Source organism: Carica papaya, chromosome 1 (assembly GCF_054855325.1).
Source record: "Carica papaya isolate Zhongbai chromosome 1, ASM5485532v1, whole genome shotgun sequence".
Lineage (NCBI taxonomy): Eukaryota > Viridiplantae > Streptophyta > Magnoliopsida > Brassicales > Caricaceae > Carica > Carica papaya.
In genome coordinates this window covers 24,556,798-24,567,591 of record NC_142309.1, presented here as the reverse complement: position 1 = coordinate 24,567,591, position 10,794 = coordinate 24,556,798, and the positions used below count along the sequence as shown (strand labels likewise).

The window sequence follows — 10,794 nt, the reverse complement described above, 5'->3', positions numbered from 1 at the left end:
AACTTTGCATTCTTCTTTGTGAGTCGGGTTAGAGGGGCCGCTAGACTGGAGAACCCTTCGACAAACCGGCGGTAATAACCCGCCATCCCTAGGAAACTGCGAATTTCCTTAACTGTTGTCAGCCTTTTCCAACCAAGTACCGCTTCAACCTTTTCGGGGTTCACCGACACCCCTTCCTTCGATATAACATGTCCTAGGAAGGCGGTTTGCTCGAGCCAAAATCCACACTTGCTCAACTTTGCATACAACTTCTTTTCCCTGAGTACCTGGAGGACTTGGGCAAGATGATGAGCATGTTCTTCTCTACTTTTTGAGTAGATTAAGATATCATCGATGAACACGATGACAAATTTATCCAAGAACTCTCTGAAGATTCTGTTCATTAGATCCATGAAGATGGCCGGGGCGTTGGTTAGCCCAAACGGCATAACCAGGAACTCATAGTGTCCGTACCTGGTTCGGAATGCCGTCTTGGGGATGTCTTCTGCTCTCACTTTTACCTGATGGTAACCTGATCGTAGATCTATTTTAGAAAAGACCTGTGCACCCTGCAACTGATCGAAAAGGTCATCAATCCGGGGGAGAGGATACTTGTTTTTAATTGTTACCTTGTTTATCCTTCTATAGTCAATACACAGCCTCAACGTTCCATCTCCTTTCCTTGCAAAAGTAACCCCGGCACCCCATGGGGAAATGCTGTGTCTAATGAAGCCACTGTTTTGTAGCTCAGTGATTTGTTTCCTTAGCTCTTCCATTTCGATGCGGCTCATTCGGTAAGGAGCTACCGAAATGGGTTGGGTTCCTGGCTGTAAGTCTATGGTGAACTCGACCTCTCTGTCCCCTGGTAGACCGGGCAGTTCATCCGGAAATACGTCTGGAAAGTCTCGGACTACTGGAATCTCTTGGATACAAACTTCCTTCTTGGGTTTACCTAGTTAGGGAAAATACAATATCAACGTACTGGGAATTAAGAAGAAAAGAATTTGTCATTAGGGAGAATCAGTACCGAATAATTTTATTAACTTGTAAATGGCTCCTCGTTGGGAGGATTAAATACAATCTTTTTATTAAAGCAGTCTATGGTGGCGTGATACGCCGCCAGCCAATCCATTCCTAGGATTACATCAAAATCCCCTGTGTCTAACCCTATCAGGTCTACCCTCAATTTCCTATCTGCTATCTCCACGGCACATGCCCTGTAGACAACCTCTCCTAGTAGTGTCTCCCCCCCAGCGGTAGATACAAACAATAATGAATCTAGTCTATCAGGTGATACACAGATTTTGGAAGCAAGAACATGTGAAATAAAAGAATGTGATGCACCAGTATCAAACAAAATATGAGCAATGTGGCCAGAGATAGTATACATACCATGTACCACGTCCGGGTCTGCATCGGCATCCTTCTGGGTAAGGTTGTAAACTCTGCCCTGGATTGGAGGCCTCCCTTGATTCTGGTTCCTAGGGCACTCCCTCGCATAGTGCTGGGCACTGCCGCATATGCGACAGGTGTTGTTGAGGCGGTAGCAGGGTCGGTCCCCATGATCCCTACCGCAGTACTGGCAGATCTTCCCACGAGCTGCCCCCATAGCCTGAGGAGGGCCTTGAACGGCAGGCCTGGGTCTCTTACTGGGTTGGACAGGCATGGTAGGCGCTGGCCTGCGGAGCGGGGCTGAAGGTCGGGAACTTCCCGTTAGCTGAGGGCGGGTGTCGAAGCTCCTTTCTATGATCTGCGCCTTTGCTAGGACTGCCGAATATGTCTCGAGCTCCATCACCAACAAGTGCTGTCTGATCTCCGGGCGGAGACCCCACTGGAATTTCCTGGCCTTTCGGCCCTCATCCAACAATGTCTCCGGGGCATGTCGACCCAGCTCCAGGAACTTGCGGGCATACTCCGACACTGTCATATTACCCTGGACCAACTGAGCAAATTCAATTTCCTTTAAATGTTGGATGTGCTTAGGGAGATACTCCGCATGGAAAGCCGCTAGGAACTGCTCCCAAGTAACTGGTACAGGCAAGGTGGCCCGCTTGAGCTCCCACCAGCGTACTGCTTCCCCTACCAGCATGTAGGAGGCAATGGCAGCCCTCTGCTCAGGAATTACTCCCAAGGTCTCAAATGCTCTCTCAGTCTCCGCCAGCCAGTATTGGGCCTCTTCGAAAGAGGATCCCCCTGAAAAAGTAGAAGGGTTCAGTCTCCTGTACCTCTCTATGAAGCCGGGGTCGATCAAGGAGGGAGCGGGGTCCCGAGGTAAAGGAACCGGGGCCGGCTGAGGGTGAACTGGGGGACCCTGTGGTGGCGCCTGCTGATGGGGTGGGGGCACTGGAATATGCTGTGGCGGTACCTGTTGGTACTGTGGCTGTGGTACCGGGTCGTACCGCGGCTGTGGTGCCGGGTGGTACTGTGGAGGAACAGGCTCCTGCCGGGGTGGCTCGGGATCAGCCTGCTGTAACGGGGGCTCAACCTGCGCTAGCGGAGGAGGTCCGGGTAACTCCCTTCTCTCCTCTTGCCTTCGCTGGGCAGCTACGAGAGCTTCCACCATCTCATATAATCTGTCCAAATCCTCCCGAAGTGAATTATCTTGTGCCGCTCGGTTTAGTGGGGGCCTTCCTCTCCTCATTTCTGTGTACCTGCATTTACAAGGAATGGTTGAGTAACGACCAATCGGTGAGTATTTCTTTAAAGGACTATAGTGTAAGGGATGGGTCCGAGGAAATGCGGCTCTGATACCAACTGTAACGGCCCCGTAAATATTAAAATGAAATGAGTATTTAAATATATCAAATGCGGAAGCGAGATCAAAATTTCAGTTAACATCCCTTACACGAAAAACCAGAAACGTACTTAAAATATAAAAGATTAAACTAACTAAGAGAGAAACTCGAAAATAAAACTATGAGTATGACTACAGAGTCTCTAGGTATCCCCTTCGTCATCCTCCTGCGGAACGGGCTCGGGAACCATGTCTTCCTGATCTGAAATGGTTAAATAAGGAGTGAGCTACACTAGCCCAGTAAGAACATCACGATATCTCACCGTCACGGAGGTAAAGGTGGGTAGAAAAACACAAAAGACCAATGGAGCATAATTTACAATAAAACCTTTTATCAATAATAAAACTTTTACCATCCACTTACCTTGGTGGAATTTATGAAAACAATATGAGAAAAACAATAACATCATCATAATCATTGAATAATCTAAGCTGTAAAACATAACACTTATCACGCCTCTTGTAATTCAATCATTGTACAACATATCCTTTTTTCTCATTTACCAGCCTACTAGTATCCGTGGGGGTCCATAGGGGTTCCGCTACCCGTTAACCTTTAACATTCATAATCAGTTTCCAGGGCCGTCCCCATACCCCGTCCGGTATGGGCGCCAAAACCATGAACCTCAATACCCCGTCCGGTATGAGGGTGAAACGGGCCGTCCCCATACCCCGTCCGGTATGGGCGCCAAAACCATAAACCTCAATACCCCGTCCGGTATGAGGGTGAAACGGGCCGTCCCCATACCCCGTCCGGTATGGGCGCCAAAACCATAAGATCTCCATACCCCGTCCGGCATGTGAGACCACAATCCCGGTAGGGTTCCCTACGGACCCGGTCCGTCCACCATCTCCCAGGATATCTAGTCAGGCTGACCCCCATAATACAATTATCAGTCTATACAATCTTTCATTTTCCTTTTCCTCAATCAACATCATCAATTCACATTTAAACAAGCAAATCGTAATTCATACCAACAGACAACATACAATATCAGTTTTTCAGTCATTCAACCCATAATTAATAAAAACGTAGTACATGCACACAAATCTGTAAAATGAACACATCAAACCTCATTTTGCATTTAAAGCTGTAAACAGGCCAAATAACAGTAAATCATCAATCACACTAGACTCGGGCTCCATTAGCAACCTTAAGCAATTTCACACATGCGTTAATTCAAGAAATACCGTTTTATCATTTTGAACTTTAATACCGTGATAGGAAATAGGGTGAGGGGTCCTTACTTGTTTTCGAGATCCGAATACGATTCACAGTGCGCCTGCAGGCTGTCCCTAATTTTCCCTGAATTTTTCTCGGGGAACTGAAACACACTAACAGTACCTGCACGTGTTCCAAAAAAATTCCAAATTAGGCCCAGGGCCCCTTTCGGACCAAATCGCAACTCCGGCACGGCGGCTCCGCCGTGCTCCGGCGACGGCGCCGCCGCTGGCGGCGGCGAGTCGCCTCGGGTTGACTGTTTTCGGCCGTTTTCGGCCGAATTCGGCCACACTCGCATTGGTCCTTGTCAGAAAACAACCCTAGGGCCCTCGGGGGGCCAAAAATCACGGAAAAAACGGAGCTTACCGGCGGCGGCGCTCTCGGGTGCAGCGGCTCTCCGGCGAGGTTCGTGTTTTGGTGATTCGGCTCCGGTCAACCTGTAGAGAAAAGAATGGTGATCACGGTGATATAAAAATTGCATCGAACGGAGGTCGGGAAGGGCCTCGTCGGAGGCAAAAACCGAGAGGGGGCGCGGCGGCGCCGCTGGGCTTCGGCCGCGTATTCCGGCCGTTTGGCCGGGATTTCGGTTTCGATCTGGCCATAGGAGGAATCAGTGGGGAAAAACGAGTCGGGGGTATGAAATTTACCTCGATCGGCGGTCGGAAATTTCCCCGGTGCGGCGGCGAGTGGCGGCGGGTGGCGGCGGTCGGCCTCTGGTTCGTCTTCTCCGGCGAGCGGCTGGCGGCTAGGGTTTGTGGTCTGGTGTGGGGGTTCTATTTATAACCCCTTGCCTTTTGATCACAGCCGTTCATTTTGATTGAATCTGGGCCGTCCGTGCGATTGAATCTGGGCCGTCCGATCGCGTGATTGATCTGGGCCGTCGGATCGCACCCACGCGGATCGCCAACGTGGCTCCTTTTGGAGTGACGCGGTCTTGCCACGTGGCAGGCACTGGTTGGCCGGGACTGCTGACGTGGCTGCTGACGCGGCTGCTGACGTGGCCCCCCCTTTTTTTTTTTTTTTTTTTTTTTTTTTTTTTTTTTTTTTTTTTTTTTTCTTCCCCTCCTCCTTTCCGGGTGCTACAGTGGACTTGCAAGTGCCCAAAACTGAAACTTGCTATCACAATTAAATTTGCTAAAGTTAAATCTTGGTTATTTATTTGGTGCAGTTAAATATTCCCAGAATTTTCATTGGAAATCACCCACTTCTAATATAGTTTAAACGGGATAAAAGCGTTTGCTTGTGATCCCTCGTGAATACTTGTTATGTTCAACATGACAGTTCTTTGGCCATCACCAATCATAGGAGGGGAACCAGAAGTGCAAGCAGCTGACGGATAATCCAGCAATCTCATTAAATATTATAAGCGCTATATTGCTTAAGCAAGCACCCCTTAGTTATTCTAGTATGGGACAATATCTAAGGGCAGGGCAATCGTTTCGGTCTTGGTCCCAGATCCAGATTTCCAATTAAACAAAAGTCCTAAGCAAGCCAGACAAGTAAGGAAAGGAATACCATTATTCAGGAACTCTCAACTGCGGTATATGATACTGACCATAACTCCAATAAGAAATATTGATAGGAAGGTCAATTGACTGAAATTAACATGAAGTGATAAATCCAACTCCAAGATAAATGAGGAAAAACAAAATTATGATACCAAAGATTACAAAATAGACCCTTCAAAAGTTTCCTCCTTCCCTAAGAATTTAAAAAGTCAAAGTATGCACTGACATGTTTTAAGAAATTAGGATAGCAAAATCAAAGTAGATAACTTCGGTCAAAGTAAGACAGTAATGGCAACAGGAACAAAAAACTATCATGTAAAATGTAACAACGAAAAATACTAACAATCACCATTAAAGTTGAAGCACTAGTTGTAGCTTGAACTATACTTAGGAAGAGTATAAACAGTAATAAAAAAAAAAAAAGGGCCTGAACAGATTCAAGTGGCTGTTCTACGAAAACAGCTTAAAACTGTTTTTTATTTATTAAAAAAAAAAAAAGAGAGAGAGAGTTAGAGACCACTAGAAAAAAGGATATCAAAATTTGAGCAACAGTCAGCAGCGAAAGTCTCATAGTAAGTGCTAGGAATAACATGTCGCTCACTTGAATAGAAATCTAAGTTCTACTTTAAGCATGAAAAAGTTCACAGACTCCGACATTACTCAAAAGTTGCAGCAGAAAACATAGTGAGGAATGAAAATGTTTGGCAAAGAATTCACGTCTACAAAGGAAGTAAAATTCACATCGCTTCCCGAGTTCTTTAGGGGAAATCGTGAAACTCGACCATCGCAGCAGACAAATAACATCTCCCGAGTCGGAGGTTTTTCCGTGCGATGGTTCATCTTTACGAAGTCGTCGAAAAGGGAACTGAACAGGGATTTAGGCTGGAAACGAGCCCATTTCTAGTATCCGATAGGCCTACACTCTCCAAGAATGATCCCATTACTCCACCTTTTTTAAAAAATAATAATAACAATAATAAAGCTCACATTATCTTCATACGTACGTTGAATTATTAATTTATAAGTTATAATTTTGAATTTTTAAAAATTATAATTAAACAGATAAAAAGTTAATATTTATAGTTTATTATAAAGAAAAATAAAAAAACTAAGAAAATTAATAAAACAAACAGTAATGTAACTTTTTGTTGTGAAAATCATTGTTGCACAGCTGAGACTGAAATCCAATCTTTTTTTTTTTAATTATTATTTTGTTATTTAATGAATACATATTTTTAGAAAAAGTATATATTATAAGATGGCTAGAGCAGAAAGCGAGCAGCAGCCCTTGTCCCCCACCAACTCAGACGTCCATGTATAACAGCTATTGTAATGGCTATTAATTAGAAGACGATGTGGAGATAACCAAACAGATATATGTTATATATATATATATATATATATATATATATATATATACACATACACGCACACATACAATCTGTGAAAAGAACAGACAGCAATATTAGATTTGGTTTTATGCAATTTTGATATTCCGTGTGGGCGTCAAATACTTTTTTATAAGAATTCAATTCGGATCTTTGATATTTTTTTATTGCGCAGATAAATACGATAAGTCATTATGTTATAGAAAACAAAAGATAGCAATTAGATTTTTTTAATTAAATTAATCATTATTTATTAAAAAATTAATATGCTTTTTTAATATTTTTTGAAAATATATATATATATATATATATATGTTATTCTTCATCCAAAAGAAACATATATGTTATGCTCCTTTCTTAATTGCTCAAAAGCATGTTATAAGATAACAAATGTATATATAATAAGTGTTATATATGGTAATGGTAATAAGAATTAATTTGAGGGTAATTAATTGAATCAATTATAAATGCTTAAGCTATGAGTGCGTATAAAATATATCATTTTATACTTTTTTTTTTTTACCCCAAAGAAAAAAATTCTTACAAATTTTCGAAAAGGCCATTTTTGAAGTTTTATTTTTTTATAAAAAGAAAAAAAAAATACTCTCCAACAAATTAAAAAGGACCGTATCAAATACTCTTGAAGATATATATGTACAGAATTAAAAAATAATAATAATTGAGCTTTTGATCTTAATTTTATGAGATGACTATAGATGAGAAAAGATTCTCTGCTGATTCTCTGATGTTGCTCAATCATAACTTGGGTTTTAATCTCTCAGTTAATTCTGACCTGGTCAAAGGCTGAAGCTTTGGTAGAAATATTGCCCATCATGAATCATCACAATTACGTTAATCTGTGATTTAACTCAAGAAATTTTACTCTAATCCAATTAATTTTTTTTTTTAAATTGCCAAGTATTATTGTTTATTAAATTATTAATGTGAACATGAAAAAGAATTTTTAACAGTACCGTATAATTTTTCTACGTTGTAAAATAATTTTTTAGTAGTGTGTAATTTTTTTTTTTTTCAGGAAAAGCAAGTGTACATGGTATTTCCAAATTAACTTTCACCTTTACATCGTTTTCTCCCTTTCACATTCAGCAAAAAACTATTAGCGTCTCCCTCTCTCTCTCTCTCTCTCTCTCTCTCTCTCTCTCTTTCACTTTGAGTTTGACCCGTTGCCCGCCACCGGCAACTCTTTTCTCTATACCAATGGCGACCCCACCCTGCACTCTCTAGAGGATCTTCTTAGTTGAAATGTATGTTAGAGTCCTCTTTTTTAGAGCAAAAAGCTTAAATAACCTTTCCTCTCCTTCTATTTCTCTCTTTTCATCCTCTTCTCCCTCAAAACCCTAGTTCAGATCACACAGGAAGAAGAAGATCCAAGAAACCCTTTTTACTATTCATCACCTCATAGAAAGTTCCTTCTCCCTTCTTTTTAATTTCTTTCTATGCCCATCATCATTATCATTGAGAGATCTATAAATAAATATTCTCTCTTCTTTTGATGGGAAGTTTCTGCTGATCATCTCCAAGGGAAAGATAAGGAGAGAAGAGGGTTGATTGGATGCTCTGATTGCAGATCAATCGAATATCGAAGACGAAATACCTTTATTGATATGGCGATCGACTTTCTCAAAGCTGTTCTAGAAGCTATAGCTTTCCTTTCATTCAAATCTTGATTTCTTTTTTTTTTGTTTGTTTTTTTGGTTTTTGTTTTTTTTTTCTGCAGTATCCTTCTTCCGTAATTGCCAATATATGCTGTGCATGTACTTTGCCAACAACAAATCATCCCAGCTCTCTGCAGGTTTTAGTCTCTGCTCCAATTCTATTTCTCAAAGCCTTCTCTAATTGGAAGAACCCTTTGATTGGTTGTTTCAAAAACAAGCATGGATTCTGGGAATAGCGGGAGCATGCAATCTTCAAGTGGGGGTGACGAAGAGTATGATTCAAGAGGTGAGTCTGTGCCGGCTTTTTTAAACCCTTCAACCCACTTTGGTGGCTTATCAAACCTTCCACACCCCTCACTCTTTTCAGTACACCATCAAAGCCACCAACCCACTTTCTTTGATCCTCCACCGCCAAATTACCTCACCAACCCTTTCTCTCAATCTCATCCTCATACCTCAAGTCCCAATATTCCATTGCTAAATCTTGATCTTCTTCGTTCTACAACCCAAAGATCTGATCAACCCAACTGCACCAACCTAATTGCTAATCCGCCGGCTTCCTCCTCTTCCCCTCAGCGTCTCAACCAGTCTGCAATCCCGAGCTCATCATCTCAATCCAATGCTGCCAAGAACCCAAAGAAACGAACAAGGGCGTCAAGGCGAGCACCCACTACTGTTCTTACCACCGACACCTCCAATTTTAGAGCAATGGTGCAAGAGTTCACGGGGATCCCGGCACCGCCATTTTCAGGCTCATCCTACTCTCGCAGGCTCGATCTTTTTGGCTCTGCAGGCTCGGCCTTGCGTTCTGGGACTACTCACTTGGAGCCATTGGGGAATCTTTACCCTTTGCGTCCTGCACCCCAAAAGCTTCAACCAACCTCGGTCTCAACCTCAACCCCATCATCATCTTCTTCTTCTCCGTTGTTGGTTGATGCTACTAATATTGCTATTGCCAGTAGCAGTGGTACTAACAATACTAGTGCCCCTACTACTAACTCCATCAATGTTGTTGCTCCAACTAATACTTCCCTCGGTTCAAATTCTACCTACCAACAGCTGCTTCCTGCTGCTGCAGATTTAAGCTTGCAGAAACAGACTCTAAACATTCTTAGCATGCAGAACCAGAACCCACTTGTCTCATTCCAGTCCTTACTGCAACATCCACCTCCTGGACTTCAATCTTCTCTGAGCTTTCCTGGTTTTAGTGCAAAGTCTCATGGAACTTTACCCATACATTCTTTTGAAGGTGAACTGGGCGTCAGCCATGGAACTCATGTTGGTGGGTTAACGTTACAAGGTAATATGACGCATGAAGGGGACCGACTGAGCAGCTGGAGAGACGGGGTTGGATTAAAGGACGTAGGGAATCAAGATGATCATCAGTTGAGGCCTTTCGATGGGAGTTATGGCGGAAGTAATTCACAAAGGGTTAATAATAACAATAGCTGTAAGTTGAACTACTCAGCTTCTTCGTCGGATTTTCATCACCACCATGACAAGGGTTTAGAGAATGTTTCTTCAAGAGCTGAAGGTACAGTTGATTCATGGATTTGCCCTTCAGATTAGACATATGTATATATATATATATACACTTCAATTAGGAGAACATGACAGCATCATTGCAGAAGTTAGAATATTATCAAGACGGTTTTTGCTGCGTTGATCCTATATTGTCTTTTCTCTATAAACATTTCCCTTTTTAGCTTTTTTAGAAATAAATATAAAATTTTCGTCAAAATATTATGATATTGCACCATGGTGATTCCATTTGATACATATGTGATCATGTAGATATGTCATATATATTGTCTGATCTCTACTTTCTTGATTATCATGATTGAAGTTTGCATATTGGTAGTGCAACAACTACAGAAAATTTTCATTTTTGGGCAATATTAATTACCTAATGAAATAACCTTTTACTTGTAAAGGCCATATATATATAGATATAATATTTCTTCATTGTTGTGTTATCTTAATTATTTTCACCTTTCATGGAGGGTTCTTAAGGTTTAAGCAACTGTTTATATCTGCTACAAAGAGAATCTGTATTACAATGATAGAGAGTAACCCTCGTACCTTGTCTAAAGGAAGAAAATAAATAGGTGGGTACGTGCTGTATAATATATATAAAATAAAAGTTGAATTATTATATTTCTCTGAATCCCATCCCTTGGTCCTTGTCTAGTACGTGAATGGTCTTTCATGAATTTCTTCTCTGCAT

General features: G+C 41.9%; 1 protein-coding gene across 1 annotated transcript; it reads left to right on the top strand.

The window, feature by feature from the left end:
- Positions 1–8,076: 8,076 nt before the first annotated feature.
- LOC110816789 (uncharacterized) lies at positions 8,077–10,308 on the top strand. Its single transcript, XM_022045108.2, has one exon. It carries the CDS (start codon positions 8,787–8,789, stop codon positions 10,134–10,136), a length of 1,350 nt encoding a protein of 449 aa, XP_021900800.1. The 5' UTR covers positions 8,077–8,786; the 3' UTR covers positions 10,137–10,308.
- The last annotated feature ends 486 nt before the right edge of the window (positions 10,309–10,794 follow it).